Raw genomic sequence first — 23623 nt, forward strand, 5'->3', positions numbered from 1 at the left:
GCTGAAGAAACAGCTTGAGTAGAAAAAAGGATCAATAGCTGTTCACTGGGATGCTTATCATATCAAATCTACAGAAAAATACTTAAAGCCTGTATCATATAGTAGTTAAAAACAGATTTGTATATTTCAAAATATATTTTTAATCAGTAGTTCACTCCCTCTTTACCCTTTAAAATCAATTAATTAATTTTGTGGACATGTTGTAGGTACACGGATGCCAGCACACGTGTGGACATCAGAGGACACCTCTGAGGAATCAGTTTTCTCCTTCTACCCTGTGGTTCTGAGGACTTACCTCAGATCTTGGGTCCCCCATACCTTTACTCACTGAATTATCACATTAGCTTTTTTACTCTTTATTTTTGAGATAGAATCTGGGGGAAAAAAATATATCCTAGGCTAGCCTGAAACTCATGTAGACAAGGCTGGCCTTAATGATGTGATCCTTTTGCCTCAGTTTCCTAGTGGTGAGATTACAGGGGGAGATCATTGAATCTGGCCTCAGTGGTCTTTCTCTCTGAAATGAGTGTCATGCTACAAATCGGACATTTTAACTGTTAAAAGGGGACTCAGCTATATTAGGTATTGCACATAAGGCTATTACACTCCTTGTCATTTACTTAAACAAAAGTGAAGCATCTCAGATAGGAAATGCACTTCCTACCTCTTATTAAGGAACTGATGCCCAGTCTAGTAACGAAGATATTGTCCAGATCTTCGCTTCCTGTGAACAGCTCAGCCACTACATAAAGATTGGGCTGTAATTTCCTAGCAGCATCCAGCATGTACTGCAAAAAGCACAGTCACAAATGTAAAAGGAAGAAGAGAGCAGGACAGAGGGAAGGAGGGACAGACTGGGCATGGATTTGGCATAAGATAGGTACAAAAGCAGAGAGATGCAAAAGGAAGTTCCAAACAAAGTTTGATGTGCACATGTAAGGGAACAGGAAAGAGAGCCACACACGGAGGACCAGAGGATTTACAGAGAGCATCAGAGAAAAGGGAGATTAGATTTTGAAGACATAGGGACAGAGGGGAAGAAGAAAGAAAAAGGAAAAGTTAGTGTCATTATAACTGCAGCCAGTAACGCTGCAATTCTGCAGTCTCCTCCCGGCTTTTTATTTGTTTTTAGTGGCTCTAATAAGATTACTGATCTCTTGGTGGCTAGTAAGTCAGACTGATAATTATATATGCTGATGAATTAATCTGTAAAGGTTAGGCTAAACTTGTTCCTGTAAATAACAACAAATGCCAGCTCCTTCCCCCTTGTGTGGCCTCAGGATGCCAGAGTATTAGAGTTTAACTGTGCACAGTAAGGACTGGGGTGTAGCTCGGTGTAGAACAGAGCAGTCCTAAAATGTACACTGCTTCAAGTACCCTTAACGTGAAAAGAAAGCAGAGTTGAACAATCATTGGACTATGTAAAGCCGTTTAATTTTACACTGCTAACAATCTATACTGAAAACAACCTAAAAGACCACTTAGCATTTTACTTATTACCAATAAACACTTTTTATGCATGCCATTACACAACATGATCTAAACTTAAAAGCTAACTTAGTAAACACATCACAGCCTAGTTTTCTACAGCAGTTGTGTCGGGTTGTTAGAATTGGCTAAGCTGTCATGTGTGTCGATATTTCTATCAAATCCATAGCCGGCTGACTAGACCAGCATGGCAGGGACTTTGGAGGCTACAGGTATCACTGCCATTCTCTGTCAACAGAGGTGTCCGTACCTCAGCCACGTGGAGAGGCGTGGAGTGGCAGTTGTCAAGGCGCACTCCCTGGAAGTGAGTGGCAGTGATCTCAGTGTATTTCTTCATGTGTGCCCACAGGTAAGGGCAGTCCTCCGGTTTGTTCCCATAGCGCAATTTCACACTGTCACCCCAGCAAATAAGTTCTCTCCTTAAATAAACGTTGGAACCTGTTAAAGAGGAAGAGCTGCTTTCAGTGGAGCAGGAAACTGAATGACAAAAATCCTCAAGGAAACAGCGCTGCTTCTAAATTGTGTCGTTTTTCCCATAAATGATATCTGGCTAAATTTTTTAAAAATTATGATTTTATTTTAGGTGTATGGGTGTTCTTCCTGCATGTATGTCTGTGTACCTACTGCCCTTGGAGGCCAGAAGTGAGTGTCTGAGCCCCTGGAACTGGAGTTACAGATGGCTGTGAGCCACCTTGTGGGTGCTGGCAGCTGAACCCATGTTCTCTGGAAGAGCAAGCTTCACACTGAGAGCCGGTTCTCCTGCCTCCTGACTAAAATTACATCTAAGGTGGCCTTCCACACGCTCTTGTTTCCCTGCCTCCAGAGAAGTGAAAAATCAGGCACCTGGCTCAGCAAAGTTCCGAAGCGGGTCATCGCCCATCACCCAGCCATTGTGTGCCATCAGAAAGCAAGCTTTATCTGGGCGGTGGAGCAGGGACTCTTCTGCAGACAAGGCCATTTCTTCAAAGGGGAAAGTAAAATACCTAGGGAAACGGAAGTAAAGCAAGGTCCACACAAGGAAACTCCTTGAAGACAATGTGAAGTAGAAACATTACACATCCCCTAGTGAGTAGGATAGATAAAATTAGTTTGGCCCCATTTGTACAATATAAACTTCACAGAAAGCAAAGATCACCAGTGGATTTTTTTTAAAATAAATCAGTAGGATTTGAAAAATGGCTAACATTTTAAATAAACTTTACAACTTCTTAATATTTTAGAGAAACCATCGAGGCCTTCCTAACCTACACACATGCTGTGTGCTTTATAAAGAAATATCACTCTTATGTTCTGTGTATGAATGCTTTGCCTGAATGTATTACGTGCCCTGTGTGTGTGTTTGGTGCCCGTGGAGGACAAAGGGGCCAATGCACCCCCTGAACTGGAGTTACGAGGGCTGTGAGCTGCCATGCAAGGAGCCGCACCCAGGTCCTCTGAAAGAGCAGCAAGTGCCCCACACCGTTGAGCAGGCCCTCCAGGCCCCTCCAGGCCCTATGCTGCATGCTTCTACGTGAGGAGCTAGGGGCTTGCTTTCTGACACTGAATTTACTGCTAAGTGTTGTTCTTATAGCACATCCTCAAAGGTTCTTCTATTGGAACCTTAGCCCTTCCACCTCCTTCCTTTAGACAGTGTTACTTTGTAGCAAGACTGACTGTAAATTTGGACTCCTCCTATCTCTGCCTCCCTATGGCTGGGATTACAGATCACAGACTTGTCCACCATGGCAGGTGTGGAGCCTTAGTTCCTTACAGGAGCAGTGTTGGGAGATGGAGCCCAGTGGCAGCTGCCTGGGTTAGGATGACTATCTCCTGAGTGAGTTCTTGTTCTTGGGGACCTGGCATAGCTCTGAGATGGATTTTCAGACGCCGTCTTGTGCTTTGTGTCTTCCATCTGCTCTCACTTGCCCTTCTGCCACGAGCTGACACAGCCCAAAGTCCTGTCCAGAAGATGAGCAGGGCAGATATGGTGCCATGTTCGTGGACTTCCTGGTCTGCGGACCCTCGACCAAATTAAACTCTTTATAAATTACCCAATCCCTGCTATTCTCTTTTAGCAATAGAAAACAGACTGACATTAAATATGCATTCCTCCAGAAATATAATATAAACAAATATAAATGGGTTCAAACTGGTGATGGTTTTTCTAATTAAACATTCTCCTTAATCAGTATTAAGCCTATTTCTGAACCAAAATTTCTATTTCAAGAAAACGTATTGAAGTCATACCTTTAAAGAAACATTTAGGTTAAGTTGAAGTCAAATATTCTCAGCTTTTAACCGTCAGTGAGAGGACAATCTAAGGACAGAATGAGTACCTGGTAACTAAAGGGTACTTCCTGGTGACGGGTCCTAGTTTAGGGCCATGGCCCGCCAGCCGTTCATAAAACACGTTTCCCAAAAGACAATTAACGGCCTAGAAAACATTGAATCATGTTACAACGCCAATGACAACAGATACTCAAATTCAAAAACAGAAAAGCAGCAATTCAAAGCTCAGCGAACCTGTTCCTGATGACAGCTGGTGAGGTGGTGTTTCTCTGAATTTAACTCCTCGAGTCTCTTACGGAACCAATTACAGCACTCTTCAATTGCAGCTGGCCCATTGCTAGCACAGATGGAGCAAAACAAACAGCAGCGCTTTCATAAAAACCCACACTAAACATTTCCAGGTGTCACCAAAAACTCAATCTGAGTGACGAGTGAGTTCTTCAACCTTTTACATTTTCAATTGTAAAAGGTTTTACATACAGGCTTAGCAGAACGGACTGACAGAGAATGTAGAAAAGGGTGCTTCGGGTGTTGAAATGGCAGATTATTTATTTTACTTAAAAACGTTTTTTACATTTATTTATTTGTTTACTTATATCATTATGTGTGTAGGGAGTGTGTGTGTGTGTGTGTGTGTGTATATGCACATGCATGCTACAATGTGTGTGGAGTCAAAGGAAACTTTTGAGAGTGGATTCTCTCCTTTCACTGTGGGGTTCTGAGGATCACTTTCAGGTTGTCAGCATTAATGATTATGAGTAAAATTACAGGGCAAATACATAACCTACTCATGTGGTATAAAGGTCGCCAGAGCAATGTTCATATCTACAGCACAGCCCAGCCGCCTGAATTCGGGGTCCTGAATAATTTTAAGATGTTCTTTCGGTTCAGACTTAGTTACTCTTCTGTTTTCTGAAAGGAAAAAAAAAAGGTATTTTAAATGTAAATATTGATAAAAGATTATAACTGTTACTTTTTCAATTTTTTAGTATATAGCTGTTTATAGAAAAAAATGTAAAAAGTTAGCAAGCATCTTTCCTCCCTTCCCTACCCTCCTTACACATACATCCCCTGCAGACTCAGGGAGGGACATAAGAAGAGAGCCTGACTGTTAAAGAGGGAAACCCACGATTCCTGCAGCTCAGCTTTGCTGGTCACCACTAAATCCCCCTACCTCAAAGGTCTCTAGCATACACGGATTGGTTCAACACATGTTCTAACGAGTGAACAGTGAACACACTTCAAGTAATCTGTCTAAGTCACTAGTAAAGTAAGATACTTTAAAAACCACACACTGCCTAGTAGGGGTTAAGAGTATGAATAGTTAAACAAAATAATAAACTCATACTGTCAATGAAAAAAATCAAACGTAAGGTTTAGTCTCTAGTCTTATTTTTATATTAAATTTTTATTTATATTAAATATTTAAATTTTATATTAAATTGATATTAATACAGACATGTATACATTATAGAGAAAATTATATTAAACTACTGATAAATTCTGACTTTCCTTGAGAAATATTTGAAAAGAACGTAAGAAAGTACTAATAAGTAATTTTAAGATTTGAGGAAGAGGGATTTGCTCTATGTACATACAAATGTGCTTTTCTCCCTCCCAAGGACTGATATTAAAGGCATGCATCACTATGCCAGGGAAAATTGGAGTTTTGTGTATAAAACACACAATATGATGTAATAAAGATTTAATGACAATGTTAACTGGAGAGAAGGTGTCATCCTTCAAGAGTTACTTTACATTTCTTAAAGAGTGAAAGGAGAGAGGACGGCCTAGTGTGAAGCTGTTACCTTGAGAGAGCAGTCTTCTAAATTGTTCAACCGCTTTCTGAACATCTACTTGGAAAAACTCCCAGAGCTGAATCCTTGGGAAAATGTCCTCCCAAATTATTTTCCGAATGCACTGAAAAATTTCAAGGTAAAAACAACATAAAATATATTTGACCTGATTTAAGCCATATTCCACACATTCTTTCTCTGTCTCTCTCTCTCTGTCTCTCTCTCTGTCTCTCTCTCTCACACACACACACACACACACACACACACACACACACACACACACACACACACACACACACACTCTTTGGAAGTTGGTGAACACACACTTACGTTCATGTGATGGTCATTTTCAATTAGAGCAGGGACTCCTTTTTCTCTGTACTTCCCATCTGCAACATCACAGGACAAATGCCAGAGCGCTCTGTCTAGGACCCAGGCAGGTTTCAAGTGTGGAGAATTTACAAGATTGTACGCAGATTCTGGATGCTCATGGATCCACTTACTATTAGCAGCTTAAAGAGAAGGAAAAAACATATTTTGTATTTAGGTTGGACTTTACAAACACCATTCTCTCTCTCTACTGCTCATTTAGTAACTTGTTTAATGTTTAGTTGTACCTAAAATAAATAAACACTGGGGTGAAGATAGGACACGTCAAGAGCACGAATCTCATAATGAAAGTTAGACCAGGCAAGGCATGGCAGCATTGATTAATTATTAATTAATTAACTTATTGTACTGTTTTTGAACAGTGTTTCTCTGTGTAGCCCTGGCTGTCCTGGAACTCATTCTGTAGACCAGGCTAGCCTCAAATTCACAGAGATTGGCCTCTGCCATGTGAGTGCTGGGATTAAAGGCATGCACCTCTCGGCTTGGTGGTTTGTATTTATAACCCCAGCACTTAGGAGCCCAGGCAGGGTTACCAAAAGCTTAAGGCTTACGCAAAGCTTGAACTTAGCCTGGCCTACAAAGGAATTTCCAGGACAGCCTGGGCTACAAAGTGAGACTCTATCTCAAATACAAAAACAAAAAAAAACAAAAAACCCCAGAACCTAACACTACTACAAGTTTCCCACGTACCTAGGTGTGATAAAGACAAACTCCTACGTGATGCAAAGCGGACACAAGTGACATAAACATGAGGCTGTGCCTTTAAAGACATGATTTCCCATTTCCACAAGTGTAGCAACAGGAGGCAGAGCAGCCATATTTGATTAAACCTTGGAAGCAAAGGCTACAAGATGACCGAGTGACCCAGAAGAAAGAACCTGGCTCCCCATCACGACTGAGCTAACTCTAATCTGGAATCTGAAAGGAATAAATCCAGTGTTTTATTAAGTGTCTTAATGAGCTGCCTAGGCAGTATTCTAACTCTTATCATTGGTAGCATATGTGGTTTGCTAATTTGATATGAATACCATGGATGTCTAAGTCATTTTAAATACTGCCAGTTTTCAAGTGGTAAATATGGAGTTACTGAAATACATAGTTTTCACTGTAAACTTTGAAGCCTGGCTCCAAGTTACATACAGAAACATCACATTTTGGAAAGTGTCTTTTTAAAAACCCAACTTTATTTGCCATCTCTATTAGAGATTATCACCAATAGTGGTGAACTATATGCATATGCTTTTAAATAACTTCTTAATTTCTATGGTTACTTAGGAAAGACTTCATTAAACAACCACATGTCCTTAAATGACACCACCCACAACTCCCATTGTTGACATATGTAAAGAGGTGGTCACCAGACTTTCCACACTGCCATTTATATTCAGGTGAAAACATATGACCTATGTCCCTTTTATGTATCCTCCCATTTTTATAAGCATCAAGTACTTACACATTGACTATATGCTCACCTAACTATTTCCTTGGAAGTAAAAAGGTTTTATTCCATAAAATGGCTTTTAACTCTGAAGGCCTCTTAATTGTCTTTTTGATCTTTAGAATGAATGTTATATAAAGGGCTGGGGACATGGCTAAGAGGCAAACAGCTTGCTTAGTTTAGCATTTATGAGGGCCAGTAATCAATTTCTCATACTGCAAAGCATTACTACTTCTAACAATAATAATGTAAAGTGAAATTAAAATATTAAGAAATAAAATAGTAAGAATTTAATATTCACACTGAAATTGCCGAAGCTCATACCAGTATGATTGTAGACCACATCGGTAATACAAAGAATGTTCCACTCCCTCTTCAGCTTCTCTACTAGCTGCCCAACATCATCCCAGGTGTATCTTCTATTGGGCCTTGAGAAGTCAGGATTTAATTCTAACTGATCGGCAAGGGAATAGCATGACCTGGACAGTCCGAGAGCCTGCAGCGGGGTGAAGTGAATCATGTTGTAGCCTACAAGGGAGAAAACACAGACCACTGTATGAAAGAGCGAACACACAGCCTAGCTGAGTGTAACCATGCGCGTCCTCAGTACTCACCAGCAGTGAGACAGCCATGACTGGAAAAGGAACCCACGATAGGGTTCAGTGCCTGGATTTAGTAACGACTGCCTGCAAATCTACGCAAGCCTTCAGGCACTCACTGTCCTCATCTAGGAGAAGCGAGGGATGACATGAAGGCCGTGGTAGCCATCAGCACAGCCTTAGCCACTACCAGGTTCAACTGTAATTGCTGACAGCACAGAGCGGCTTGTACAGGCTTTCCTACAAGGGTAGTGCTTTAAATGTCCCACGGGACTTGCATTTATCATAGCTACACCAATGAGCTGTCATTCCCTTCTTCATAAAATATTTAGCTTGAAAGCAGAATGTTGACCTGGACATTGACAGGCTACTCTTACTTCAGAGGAAAACACAGCCTAGCTTCATTTTACTCTTGGCATGTCCAGTAGCATGTGCCTTTACGTAGAAAATGGATAATCAATATTGGCTAATAAAAACTATATAATGATACATTTTCCTTCACAATTTTTATTCATTTTCCTTTAATAATTTATTACTGACTTTCATGTGCCAAATAAAATCTTACAAATGACAATCATCTTATTTTATGACCAGTGTTCCTTTTGTTAACCTGACCAACATAATCTGGTATTTGTGGACATTGTAGATTTTTGTTATTGGTACATTAGTAAGCCAAATTAAAAAGGAGAAAGCCAGCCTTGGAGAACGGTATCACAGCAAACAAAGAAAAAACAAGCACCAACACTACCTGACTCCTTTGCCACCCGTAGTCGGCTTTCCCACTCATCAAAGGGTCCTAAACACTTTGCTAAAAATGTCTGCAGAGTAACACAATCCAAGGGTAGCACGTGATTATCAGCTCCAACTCGCAGAATAGGATCCACAACTATGTAACCTCCGCCACTTTTCTCCTGTCTAAGGAAAAATAAACCAAAACATTTTTAATTAGTCCGAGGGGAAAAGTCATTAACTCGATCTGATTCTCTCTGAAAGGTTAACTGCCCATTCAAACCCTTCCCTCCCTTTCATCCAGGGTCTCATGTAGCCCAGGCTATGTAGTTGAAGAAGATCCTGAAGTCCAGATCTTCCTGCCTCTGTATACCCAGGGATGGAATACAGGCACGTGCCACCACACATGGCTGAAATATGTTTATTTCTAAGTATATAGAAGTCATTTTACAAGGTTGCAACAAAACAACAAAACAGGTATTTTCTTCCTTCCTCCTTCCTTCTCTCCCTCCCTCCTTCCTTCCTTTCTGCCCTCCTTCCTCCCTTCCTTTCTTGCATGTGTTCATGTCTGTGAGTGTGTGGTATGCACACTTGGGAGCCTATGGAAGGCAGAAGAGGAAAATGGACCTCCTGGAGCTGGAGTTACAGAATGTTGTGATCCATCTCATGGGAAGGCTGGGAACCGAACTTGGGTCCTCAACAAGAGCAATTCAAGTTCTTCATCACTAATCTGGACCAGGTCCACAACAGGTATTTTGTGTCCTTTCTCACCTACTATATATCTAAATAGAGTAAAAAATGACATCCAGTAATATTGACTCATTAGAAAATAATATGATAATGTCTATCAGTAACAATACTATTCAAATAAATAGTATCCTATAAACCAATGGCAGGAAAACCTTGGAATTTTAACTTGAATCTGGAATGGGATCTATAATGACCCCAAAACTGAAGAATCACAGCCTAATTACATCCCAAAAAGCAGTGTAGTTGGGCAGTGGTGGTGCATGTCTTTACTCCCAGGACTCAAGAGGCAGAGGCAGGCAGATCTCCAAACCCTGTCTCAAAAGACAAAAAACAAAAAAAGAAAAACAAAAATAAAATGCGAGCACTGTGAGCGCTGCACAGCCACTGCTCAGTCGGTAGCACGGTCAGATAACGAAAGTCACAGACTGCTAACTGGGCCTACCCTTGAAGGAAGTAGTACTGAAAAGACCCAGACTGCTGCAGATGAACTTTACAGTATTTGTCCGAATCATCTTCTCTCTCTGTTGGGTTTTCCCAATCCAAGGAACGGAATTTTTCTCGATTAAATGCTTCTCCAGGAAATGGGTAATTTGTATAAACAGTAACAGCTTTTCCTTGTAAAGTTGGGCCTAATCGGAACTGTAGTTCAAATCCTAAACAAGAAGCACATTTGAATAAATTACTTTAATAAAGTAATTGAAGGACTTAACATTCAAACAGATGTTTAACTTAAAGCATTATAAAAACGTATGAATTTTCAAATATACTTAAGATAATCTGTCATACCTAATATTACTTTTGGAACTACTTGGCATTTTGATTTAGCTGAATTGTATATTTTAGCAAATATAATCAGTATTCCAGAACTGTCTCTCTGAGGCGTCCTCCTTCCCCCTTCCCTGGAACCTGATTCCTATTCACACAATTGTGAGCTGTACAGATTCTTTCCCAATGGTTGGCCCTAATCCCTCCACCATTCCGTTCTGAATCCCTCCTGTCAACCCTCAACCAACCACCCAGATGTGGTACCTGAGGAGAACTATTTCACAGACCAAAATGAAGAAAGTGAGACTCCACCAGAGAACAAGATTGTATGCAGAACTTGGGAAATGCCACAGGACAGCTTAGCACAGAAAAGCTCAGCAGACTGTAGTGTCCTAAAGAGTATTCTGGAAGCTTTGCAATACATCTTTACCCCTGCTCAAGCACAGTAGTGTGGCCTGACAACCTCCCCTGGGGATGGGAAGCACCAGCCTGCAGTATCTGTCGCCTTCCTTACAGAAGGACCCCACCACGGATGATCTAAAGCTACCAAACATTATCACGGGGCTCAGACCTGGGAAGGGATGTGTGCAGTGGATTCTTAATGAGTCTGTGTGCGGCAGCCACACACTACTGCCTCTATCCACCCATCTCACAAGTATTAAAGCTTTGTGGATCCTGAAAGTCAAGATATCCCCCGTTTTACCAAAGTTAGGCTGTTTCTATGAAAATATAGCTGAGACTTCTGAGTGACAACTATTGTATTATAAGAGGGAAAAAACACATGTTACAGTTAAAATTACAGTTTACACAACAGGAAATTTATGTTTGTTTACATAATTACATAATTTAACATTCCTTTTCTGATATATCACTCCTTGCTCTCTTTCAAATTCATGGCCTTTTTTTCATTTTTTACACATGTATACATACACATATTCCTAAAAACATAAATACAGACTGCCCAGCCTGTATGATATTAATTGTACATATGTTTTTAGGGTTGATCACTGGGTACTGGATAACTGATTGGTATGCTTTTTTCTGAGGAAGACTTTTTCTCCTGCTCTCAGCATTTCTTAGTTGCCTGCAGTTCTCTCTGTAGGGCTGAGGCCTCGAGAACTTTTTTCCTCCCACACTGGCTTATCTATTGATGTCACCCTTGTTCAGCTCAGATTTGTTTACGATGATCAGAATGTGAGATTTATGACTATATCCATGCAAGTTTTACATATTGCTTATTGTGGTGGCATATGCTTGGAGTCCTAGCATTTGGGTGATAGAGTTGGTAGGATCAAGAGTTCAAGGTCATTCTTAGCTACAAAGCAATATCAAGGCCAGCCTGAGCTATGTGAGACCCATTAAAAAACAAAATGAAATGTATATATAGATGTATCTCAATTCATGATGGGCAAACACAACTGAAGAAGGTGGGGAAGGTTCTGAGTAGAACTCTTAAAGCTTAATGAACTTGCTTATTGAGAATGAATACACTGTTGGGTGTGGTGGTGCATGCCTTGTAGTGCATGAGGCAGGCAGATCTTTGTAAGTTCAAGGACAGCCTGGTTTACAGAATTCCAGGACAGCCATGGCTACATAGAGAAACCCTGTCTGAAAGAAAATTAAGAAAGAAAGAAAAGAAAAGAAAGACAAATAAAAGGAGAATATACTAATAGTTATAATGTATATGAAACATGCAACAAAATTAATAAAAATCATACAATGAAAACCTATCCTGTAACAATGAATAAATCAGCTGACTCCTGAGATTTACATTCTTTCAAAATGTTTATATATTTATCATGTATCATGAACCATGCCCACTAAAGTTGGAGAACTTAGTTGTCAAACCTATGAGTCTGTGTGCATACATGTTCCATGGCAGGGGGTTAGAGGACAACTTGCAAGAGTTAGTTATCTCCTTCCGCTGTGTGGATCGTGGACTGAATTCAGGTCATGGAGCTTGGTAGGAGGGGCCTTTACCAGGACCATCTCACTCACCTTGAGCTTCAGTTCTAGAGTGGTCGTCACCATAAGCAATGGACAGCAAATAAGTAAGAAAAGAAGATTATGCGGCAACAGGAGGATCCCTATGGTTTGCTATCCAGCTTGTCTAGCCAGATAGGTAAGCTCTGGGTTCAGTAAGACTACCTCCACATTTATACATGCATGCATACACACACACACACACACACACACACACACACACACACACACACACACACACATGCACGCACATGCACAACCATTCTGGCATGAGGGATATAAGTCAGCCTGTAAAGTGCTTGCCATCCATGTGTGAGGACCCAAGTTTGATCCCGAGAATCCATATAATAAGCTGGGCTTAGGCGCGCCCACTCTGTAATCCCAACATTGGGATAAAGGAGACAGAGGGCTCCTTGGCACCAGCCTAGCCTCACTGTCAGTCCCAGTCCAGTGAGGAATCTGTCTCTAAAAAGGAGACAGTCATCCTGAGGAACAATACCCAGGGTTAATCTTGCCTTCACATGAACATAAACAACCACACATACATGTACATCTGCATATGTTTGGACATCCATACGTACACATATACAGACATAAATATCATTCTGAAGAACAGCAGTGCATGTTCATATAGCCACAATTTCAACTGTCTTCATTTCTATTCTATTTGCTGTTCTGCATCAGTGATCTTTGATGCTAATTTGTTTTATAGTATCATGAACCACACCCACTTAAAATGCAGAATGTAGCTGCCAAACCTGTCGCTAAGACTGCTCTTACAGCTGATTCCGTCCTTCCGCATTGCCTCAGGCCACCCAATTTCCTGAGCATGATGGTGCCTTTGTTAGGATAATCAATAGCCTTAACTGTCCAGGAGAAAAGCAGAGCGGCCTGCCTCTCCTTTTGAATCAGCACAGGAGGTACATTACAAGGGAGGTGTGCTAAAGTTCAGCGCATGCCTAGTGAGCCGTACGTAGGGGTGCTCTTCCTGTGAGTGCACTGCTGGCATGACTTAGTGGTCCGCATCAACAACGGACACAGCCAAACATTCCCTGAAGCAAAAGCCTATCTTAGAGCAAGGCCTTTGGTGGCTTCAATTCTGACAGCCGAGGGAAGTGAGGAAGCTGCGGAGGGCAGTAGAAATTAGCTCATCTGACTTAAGAAGAGGAATTCACCTCTCCAATACAAAAATTCCACATTGAAATAGCAAATGCCAATGTAGAAGCTGCAGATCTGGTTCAGGTAACTTCCAAGAGTGGCCCCTAGACAAGGGATTTTCAGTATAGCTGAGAGTCTTACATTAGAGCAAGATGGACAGAGGACTCCATAGCACCAGACAGGTAATGCCCAGCCCCAATGCTTCAGAGGACAGGCTGAGCCCCTCAGGAGTGGGGGTGCAGCTAGTGCCTGCAGGTGACTCTACAGGACTAGATGAAATCTACTTTTCCTATGATCTATAAACAACACGCCCAGGATGAGAGCTTACAGTAAGGCTTTCTGAGTATTTTAGTGCATTCTGATATCTACGTTCAGAAAAAAATGGGTCCTTTAAAACTATTAGAGTTTACTGACAATGAACTAGATCACCCAAGAGGGCAGGAAGAAACTTAAACTGAGACTAATGTCATGGGTGCTAATATAACTTGTTTAATGTCTGTAGCCTGAGGATGAAGGGGTAAAACTGACTGTCACATATTTACTATTTAAGGAATACAGTGTGTAAGACTACAGTGCCATCAATAGCAACGTGTCAGGTGGACTCCAGATGCCATTAACAGTATTTGTGACTCAAGGTGGTGCTAACAATAACAATAACATGAACTGGGAAAGGTTGAGTTCACTCCTCACAGACAGCTGTGACAGTGTGAAGACTTTGGTAGAAAAATTAGATACAGAACAACAGTGTCTAAAGATATGCCTGGATTGTTACAGCTTTAGGATAAACGTTTAGGGAATGAAGTCTAAATTTTATTCATTTGTTTGTTTGTTTGAGTAAGGTCTTACTCTGTAGTTCTGGCTGCCCTAAAGTTACCAGTCCTGATCAGAGGCCAGTATCAAGTGGGCAGGGATCCTTTTGCTTCTGATGCCCCAGTGCTGCCAATGCAGGTTTTGCCATGAAAACAAAGGATTTAGATAGTCTGTAAATCCGCTGATAAAAGCACAGGGTTTGAGAAGACTGATGCCCATTTTGAAGGAAATTCTACTGTGGATAAGATGCTATCAATGGCACCTTTTGAATACCTTCTGGGAAGGGGTTAGGGATTTGGCTCAGTGGTAGAGTGCTTGTCTAGCAAGCACAAGGCCCTGGGTTTGGTCCCCAGCTCTGAAAAAAAAGAAAAGAAAAAGAAATCCTTCTGGGAAAAAAGAATATGGCTAAAACAGAGTAAGAAGACAAATAGAAAATATATAGTATGATATTATCACAAATAGGTCACAACATTTTTCTGATACTTTTAAGATGTTCCTATCATTTTGTACTTGAGAAAATAATTGTAAAATTAAAGATGATTAATAATGACATAGATTTAGAAAATAACTGCACAGAGGATTAAAACACCTGGGGTAGCACACACTGCACACTTGCACACCTTTATTCCTAAAACTCAGAAGGCTGAGGCAACCAGATCACAGTTTCATGGCCAACCTGGAAACTATGGAGTTCAAAGCCAGACTAGGCCACAGCATGAGATCCTGTCTTAAAAACAAAACAAAAGCTCTCTTGTGAGGGTAGGGGGAGGGCAGGAGGGAGGGAGGGAGGGAAGGGGAGAGGGAGAAAGGGGGGGGTAGGAAGGTGTACGTGTAATGTGTATATGTGTGTGCTCAGGTCAGCCAGGGCTAGGGACTGTCATCAGAAAAAAAAAAATCATCTCATAGCAAGATCCATCTCAATTAACAAATGAAATAAAAAATTACAATGTTTAAGATTATAAATTTCTACGTCTTTCTAAGAATAATTAAATTTATCACCAGGAAAAGTAGTAACATTTAGAACATGCACAGATATCAGAGGCATTGTTGATATTTAAACAACTTGTTTCTTAAGTTTATACAAATATTGCTTTAGTAATTACACAATGCTTCAGAGAAACTGTAGTACAAAGGTTAAAACTCACCTAGACTCTCTCAAACAGTATTTGGAGTAATGGGGGTATCTCTCTCGAGCATATTCTTCAAATACTGTGTGTATATGTGGCACTGTTCTTATAAACTGTGTAAATTAAGTAACCCCAAATCAAATGCAAAGTGGCTGAAACCTATTTTCCATATCCAATACCAATAACCTTACTTCAGCTCTAGGCAATCCAACACCCTGTTTGGCCTCCATGGGCACCAGGTATGCACAAAGTACACATATGTATACATGCAGACAAAATACTAATACATATAAAGCAGACACCATCAAGGAAACAATATAGCTGAATATTTATTACTTTTTAAAAGTTCACCATTTTTTAAAGATTTATTTTTAATTAGTTTACAATTTTAAGGTTATATTTTTTCATTTATTTATGTCTGAGTATTTCCTCTGCATATGTATATGTAAATTACATGCACTTTTGGTGCTCTCAGAGGTCAGAAGAAGGCATCGGATCCCTTAGAACTGGAATCACGGATAGCTTGTATGATCCTGTGTGTGCTAGGAATTGAACCTGGACTTCTGCAAGAGGAGCAAGTGCTCTCACCTCCTCAGACACCTCTCAGACTCTGGTTATCTGTAATATGTGTGTATATGTGCGTGGCTATATGCACGTATGAACACCAGTGTCCTCAGAGGCCAGATCTTCTGAAACTGGGGTGACGGGCAGTAATGTGGGCACTGAGAACCAAAGTTGTCTGTACAAGCAGGAAGCACAAGTCACCTCAGCCTTCTCCCCAACCCTGCAAGATTCACTATTTTTTAAAGTCTTACTTTAAATTTTGTAGTCATGTAATTTAAATATTACAAATTCTGCTTATGCTGGCAAATGGCTTAAATAGCCTCAACTATTTGAGCCTCAATACACACACACACACACACACACACACACACACAAACACACACAACATACACATATACACATGCACATACACACACATACACACACACACACACGCACACACACACACACACACACACACACACACACACACGCACACACACACACGTATCCAAACATAGATTTAAAAAAGGAGTTCTTGGTAATTATACATACTAAAACTTGACCTTAATTGTGAATTCCATTCGCCAATTATGTAGACTTTTGCTAAGATCTGGTTGGATAATATCTATTTTTCCTGACACTTAGTAATTATTTTTACAAGCTAATCTATATTTATACTTGGAAAACCAAGTGAAGTTTTTATTTACAAGAGATGAAATAGATTAGAAAATTTGTAAAGGTGGCAGGTATTCCCTTATATAGATAAAATCATGTAATAACAAAAGCATTTCTAAAGTAAATAATCAGAACGCTTGGCAATAATAAGGGAAACTACCTGGCTCAACACATTTCTACAAATAAAGTTTTACTGGAACACAAGCACACCACTTCGTTTATGTCTTGTCTGGCTGCTTTCGTGTCCCAGTGCAGAGTTGGTTAGCTACAGAAGAGCAGGGGATGGAAAAGCTCTAAAGGTCTCACACTTGCACAGCACAGGAAACCTGACTCTGCTCCACACTCAGCTTCAAAGCTCTCACTTGCATTGCCTCAGCAGTCACACAAAGTTTTGGGGTCTTTTCTAATGAGATTTTCTAAGTTTCACATGATAAAAGGCAGATAGAACTTCTAAAAAGGACAAATTTGAATGAGTAAGTTTCAAACCCTTCTAGCTCATCTTTAAGTCAGTCGATCTCACTGTCATGTCATGCTCCCTACCCCGACCCCACCATGCTTCCCTGACTTCTTGCTTTCTGTCTATGTCTTACTTACTATGTAGGCCAGGACTGACCTAGGACTCAACAGAGAGCCACCTGCCTCTGCCTTCTAAGTGCACCTTCATGCTTGGCTAGGTTCGACAATTTCTAAGACGTAAAAGAGATGTTCGTAGTTATTTCTCCTCTTGTTATAAAATTTTTGAAAGATTCTAACTTGTAAATTTTCATTTACTTTTTTTTGTGGGGTTAAGGATGGCATCTAGGGCCTTGAGCATGTTACATTAATGCTCTACTATGAAGCTACAACGTAAATCTGTATGATTTAAAACACTATGACTTATCCACTAGTTAGGTACAGGTGCAATTCAAGGAACACTACAACAAATAAGGAGGGGCCTGTGAGCTTCCATTAGACTATACCTTCTTCCTTTTTGTTTTCAATTCACTGACTGAGAGCATCAGTGTCCATTCATATGTTATCAAATTCAATTCTTTTCAAAGAAAGATGTTATCTTTTATTTCTCTATCCCAGTAGGGGATTAGGAAGTATCCCCAAAGCTCAAAGCCACTCTAAACTGCTCAGTCAAATCACTGAACCTGAGCAGGTTTTCTGTAGTACATGAAATACCTCTGCTAAAATTAGCTTAGGTCACAACAGTACACAGTGTGGCTATCTGGTTAACGTTAACACTAACAACGCTTTACTTGGACAGACAGAGACATCTTGTAGACAGCTAGCTAGGAGGATAAAGGATTAAATTACTACTGTAAACAAAAATTCCCCATTGGGCGGTGGGTCGATGGCTTCAAGAAAGAAAGCTTCGCAGCTAGAGAGATGGCTCAGCAGGTAAAGTGCCTGTCCCCCTTACAGAAGACTTGGGCTCCCTGTCCAGCACCCACATCAGGCAGCGCACAACCGCACCTAATTCCAGTTTAAGGGACTCAATACCTTCTGGTCTTTGAGGGCACCTGCATATATATATGTGTATGCTGCACATAAACTCATGCCAGCCAGCAAACATACTCGTAAAATGAAAAATAAATCTTTTTTAAAAAAGAAAACATTTGCGAATGCACATTTTATTTAATTTTTGTTGATGTTAGGGTTTTTTTTGGTTGTTATTATTTATTCATTTATTTATTTTCAAGACAGGCTTTCTTTGTGTGGCCCTGGCTGTCCTAGAAGGTGTGTACCACCAAGCCTGGAATGCTTGACACCGAGCTTAACAAACCTGAGTTCCTTGTGGAATACCTCTGTGGAAGATGAGAGCCAATTCCCAAAAGCTCTTCTGCTCTCCATGCATTCTCACTGGCATGAGCGAGCCTGCAGTCACACACTTCCTTCTCCCCAACAGACACAGACACACACACACACCCCACACATGTTGCATATACATGTCACACAGTAATGATAAATATAGTAAAAACTGTAAATTGTAAATCGACCTATACAAAAGATGGAAGAATCAATTTCAGGCTTGAGGAATGCTAAATTTGTTCATTTTCTGATACACAATGAGACAAGGAAAACTAAAAGACTCTAATTTGATTAAAACAGATAATTACTTGGGACTTTTACTTGAGTCTGAGGAATCTATAGGATGTCAGTGTTGAAAATTATAACTGGTTCTTACAGAAAAAATAAAAGCTGAGAAGGGTTTGAGTCAAATATAAAAACCCAAATATCAGTGTTTTTCTTCACATTTAATTGTCACCAAGTCTATGAGTTTTCTTATTGTCTCCCTTTTCAACTCTGATACTGTTCAGTCTCATCTTTAACCTGGTATGACTGTTTGACTGTTTTCTTTATTTTCCTGTGTATAATGTATGTGCAGGTGTGTGCAGCTGAGAGTGCTTGCAGAAGCCATTGATTGACATTGGTTGTCTTCCATAATTCTTCTCTGTCTTAAGAGTAAAAAAATAAAGTAGATTTATTTATTTTTATTTTATGTGTATGTATGAGTGCTCACATGTATGTATGTGTTGTGTGTGTGTGTGTGTGTGTGTGTGTGTGTGTGTGTGTGACCCACAAAAACTAGAAGAGGGTGTTAGACACCCCAGAACTAGAGTTCCAGGAAGTTGTAAGTAGCCATGTGGGTGCAAGAGTGCAAGAGCTCTCAGCTACTGAGATCTCTCCAGTCATCCTTACTTTTCTGTTTGTTTGTTTGTTTGTTTGAGATGGGTCTCTCATTGAATATGGAGCTCACTGACTGGTCAGACTGGGTGGCCAGCAAGCCCCCTAGATCTACCTGTCTCTGAACCCCCAATGCTAGGATTCCAGGTACACCCAGCTCTTAGTGAGTGCTTGTCCAGCAGGCGCTTTATCCACTGAGCCATCCGCCCAGCCCAGTCACAATTTTTAAGGTGGAGAGGGGACAGGGTTTCACTGTGTAGCTCTGGTTGGCCTAGAACTCTATGTACACCACCAGGCTGGTCCAGAACTCACAGAGATGCACTTGCCTCTGCCTCCGAGTGCTGGCATTAAAGGTATGTAAATAGAATAGACAGGATTTTTTTAAAGGGTCTTCTCAATGATTTCTTATCCCAATGTTCCCTCTATTCAATATTTCTTTCACATCAAAAATTGCCTTCTAAAAGAGCAGTTCTCAACCTGTTCATCACAAACCCTTTTGGGGTCGCATATTTTAGGTATCCTGCATAGCAGATATGTATATTACGATTCATAACATAACTAGCAAAATTACAGCTATGAAGCAGCAACAAAATAATTCCATGGTTAGGAGTCACCACAACATGAGGAACTGTGTCAAAGGGTCACAGGGTTAGGAAGGCTGAAAACCACTGATCTCAAAAAATATGATCACGAATTATTAAAAAAAAATGGATGGGTTTACTGGATTTACTTAGTGGTATAGACTGAACATTATTCTTTGAACTTTCATTTTGTTTGGGTTTTTGGGTTTTTTTTTTTCAAGACAGAGTCTGTATAGCTTGTCCTGGAACTTGTTCTGTTGACTAAGCCATCTTTGAACTCAAACACCTGCTTGCCTCTATCTCCTGAGTGCTGAAATTAAACGTGTGTGCCACCACTGTCCAGCTGATACTATTCAGTTTGCCTCTTCAAGCAACTTAGAAGCTTTTCCAGTTTGGATTAGTTTTTGCTTGGGTTTAAGAATTAGTCTGGGGGCTGGAGAGATGACTCAGCAGTTAAGAACAATGACTGCTCTTCCAGAGGTCCTGAGTTCAGGAACCACATGGTGGCTCATAGCTATTTGTAGTGGGATCTGATGCCTTCTTCTGGTGTGTCTAAAGACAGCTACAGTGTACTCATATACAGAAAATAAACAAATGATTTTTAAAAGAATTAGTTAGTGGATATTTATTAAGTGTTACGCATAGCTCTAAGTCTGTAAACTGTCCTGTCCTCACAAACCTCACTGTATTCCTAGCAAGCTTTAGCGGCTGCTTCATTGTTCAGCACTTAATTGCTCTGTGTCCACTGTGAACCTGGAGACCAAATCAAGGAGACAGTGAAAAACTACAGGAAGTCTTCACTAAGGCACTTTAACTGGATATTGAAAACACAGAATGAATGTTAAAGGTACAACAGATACAGAGGGATCTGACAGGAGTGGAGATGTAAGCACAGCACGAGAAAAGACACTTGAGATGGGAGTAAGCAGGACAGAATGTAGAACTCTAGATTCAGACACTAAAGGCAGGGAACAGAGAGATTCAGTCTTGGCAGGAAAAAGTGCAGTCCCATTCAGAATGTCTTGGAAGCAGGCAGAGGTCCCATAGATCAAAAGGGAAAAGACTGAATAAGAAGATGATTTAGACTCTCACATTTGGTTAGATGGAAGAGACAAACAGGGAGGGATATGAGAAAGAAATTGAGTTTAAAGAGAGATGACAAAGAGGTGACATCATAGGAAGATTCTAGCCTGCAAAAATATGAAGACAGAAGACATCACTAAGAATTGGTAAAGGGGGATGAGAGTATAGCCTAGCATAGCTACCTTATAACTAGTCTACAGAATAGTATCAGAACAAAGCTAAGCTCTGTGGAGTGGACTGAGAAGCAGAAAGACCAATACATTGTTGCTACTTACGACTCTATTGCTACAAAGCTCAACATTACTAGATTACAATCTTAAAACTAAACTCCACAGGAGAACAACATATATTTACAAGGAAATTAATACTTAAAAATTAATGAAATTTGTCCATTAATAGCTTGAATGAGTGAGTGAATGAATGAATGAAGGTTGCCTCCCTACCTTTGTCATTATATTTGATTTAAAAGCTTACAAGAAAAAGGTGACACTTGAGGCCATTATTTCAAAGAGGCCTCAGCAGAGAGGCAAGAGCCCAGATGGTGAGAACTCATGGTATCTGACGGTAGATGAACAGAGCAAGAAGGGAACCAGGCAGGTACTGGCCATTAACTGGAATGAGGAAGACAGAGCCTGAGAAGAGACACCAAAGTGACAGGAATACTGAAGACAGCAGAGAAGGGCAAACCAACACCAGAAAGTGCAGAGTCAGGAGAGCCAAGCTGGAGCCAGAACTCAGTGATCCAAAACCCCAAACAAACTTGGAAGACGAGGACCATTCAGCAGCAAGGCAACACAGTAGATGGTTTTTCAAAAACCTGACTTTTAAAACATTAAAGAAAAATTCTTCAAGATGTTTAACAATGTTCATTGAGTATATCCCAGACGGCTGGTTTTTGTCCTTGTATTTTACAGCTTATATTTATAAATCATCAGTGGACTGTTTTCACACTGAATGTGAAGCATCTGTTAACACGTCTTACAGAACTACAAATTCATCTTTGATCTTACGTTTATTTACAGATTTTTGTGATGCTGGGGTTTGAACCCAAGACTTTGCTTGTATTAGGCAAGTATTATACCACTTAGCTAGAGCCCTAGTTCAGTTTAGTTTTTTAAACGATAGCTCAAATGTTCCAACATCACCTGATCAGATTTTCACTGTATTTGGCTTCATCTTCTACTCGCTTGAGAGGCTTCTGGTAGTGTAAGCAGGCTTACTGTGCTTTCTGCTGTACTCTCTTACCAATGCTTAAGCTCAACAAATGAAAAGCCTGTGCTCTAAAAAGCCACCCCTCAGATATATGCAAAGCTAAATTCCATATGATTTCACAAGTTGTAACAATAAGTGCTATTACAAATAGCACGCTCGGTCTTCTAACTGCATATGTACTTACTACCACTTCTTTTTCTCCCTGGGTAGGGCCTGAATCCAGACTAGGCACAAGTTCTACCCATGAGGGACTTCCTATAACCTGTCCCTTAGGTGGTAGTCTGCCACAAAGTGAACTGTGCTATCACTGTGCTAACTGGAAAGATCTATTCTTAATCAACATAAACATTCATTACTCACCACTGATGTGGGACACAGTGCCAGTTTGGCACAAATCAAGATCTATGAAGTTTCATCTAACGTAAAGTTATTTTGGTGTGTGTCTGTGAGTTCTGCAAAGGGCTGAATCTAGAGCCTCATTTATGCTAAGCATGCATTCTATCACTGAGCTATGCCAGCCAACACCCAGTCTCTAATTTGAAGCTTAAAACAATCTAATAGAGTGTTAATGCATTAAAAGATATAAAAAGAACTCATCAAACAACTGGTGACTGACCTTGCTCAAGTCTGAAGAGGGTCTTCTCTAGCTTCTCCATTTCGTTCAATAGTAAAATTCGAATCTGCTTACTGTGTTCCATTTTGGCCTCTGGGGGATCTGAACTCTTTCCGTAGAATTAAAAGAACTCCGAAGTGGAATGAGTTACCCCTATAAAACAAAGTGGAGTTATTAGAAAAAAAGGAAATATGACCTAAAACTCTCCGGAGTTGACAGCGGCACTTACATGTCCTAGATATGGTTAAAGCCAAGAAGAGCAAAGAGAAAGAATGAAATCTTGTCAGTAAAGTCCGACAAGCAAGAAGTTTCTTCTCTCTTGGAGCAGAATAAGAAAGCCTGAAGCAAAGACGTAGAGTCTTACACTCTGATCAAAACAGAACAGACCAAAAAACCCCTTAAAACATTCTCAGAGAAAAGCAATGCATCCGCGAAAACCCTGGAGATCAGTGGCATAAATTCCGTCCCTGAGCCAGAGGGCCCTGTAAGCTCCAAATGGCACTGCAGCCTCCAGGAGATCAGGCTGCTGAACAGGTGGAAGAGCGCCCCGTTCCCAAATTCGGGTCTGAAGCCACCAATAGGGAGGTGATTCGAGAGGGAAGCAGTTGCTGCCCCGGGAATAGCTGCGGCGGCTTGCGATGTACAGAGCTGCTATAGATAGAAAGAATGCGCGTCCAGAGCCGGACGCATTCCAGACACTTACAAGCGGGATAGACGTGCGGCGTCGGGAGCGGGAGCCGGGTACAGCGGGAACGCGGGGCCGAGCGGCGGCACCCGGGAGGGCAGGGCGCCGTGAAGGGCACGGGGAGGGGAGCCGGGACCCAGGCCAAGAGACAGTGACAGGCCGGGGCCGCCGAGACTCCGCCCCCCGCGGCCGAAGGACTTGCGAGCTCCGCTGGGCCCCGGGACAAGCCCAGGGGGCGTGGCCCTGCCTCCCCG

At 41.0% G+C, this 23623-nt stretch overlaps 1 protein-coding gene across 2 annotated transcripts in view; it reads right to left on the minus strand.

Annotated features, from left to right (window-relative positions):
• The window catches only part of Agl (amylo-alpha-1, 6-glucosidase, 4-alpha-glucanotransferase), a 56011-nt gene extending 32388 nt beyond the window's left edge, over positions 1-23623 (minus strand). Inside the window, exons 1-13 of one of the 2 annotated variants that reach the window (NM_001108564.1) lie at positions 22914-23388; positions 22688-22837; positions 9901-10111; positions 8728-8894; positions 7705-7908; positions 5883-6064; positions 5565-5676; positions 4545-4668; positions 3991-4093; positions 3804-3901; positions 2332-2471; positions 1739-1926; positions 665-788 (exon numbers count right to left, since the gene is read on the minus strand). In NM_001108564.1, the coding sequence (NP_001102034.1) occupies positions 665-788; positions 1739-1926; positions 2332-2471; positions 3804-3901; positions 3991-4093; positions 4545-4668; positions 5565-5676; positions 5883-6064; positions 7705-7908; positions 8728-8894; positions 9901-10111; positions 22688-22769 (1735 nt within the window). In that variant the 5' untranslated portion in view covers positions 22770-22837; positions 22914-23388. Of the gene's footprint in view, positions 1-664; positions 789-1738; positions 1927-2331; positions 2472-3803; positions 3902-3990; positions 4094-4544; positions 4669-5564; positions 5677-5882; positions 6065-7704; positions 7909-8727; positions 8895-9900; positions 10112-22687; positions 22838-22913 lie in introns of both variants that reach the window. The other variant, XM_006233229.5, reaches the window with a different exon arrangement.

The sequence above is a fragment of the Rattus norvegicus genome, chromosome 2 (genome assembly GCF_036323735.1).
Source record: "Rattus norvegicus strain BN/NHsdMcwi chromosome 2, GRCr8, whole genome shotgun sequence".
Classification (NCBI taxonomy): domain Eukaryota; kingdom Metazoa; phylum Chordata; class Mammalia; order Rodentia; family Muridae; genus Rattus; species Rattus norvegicus.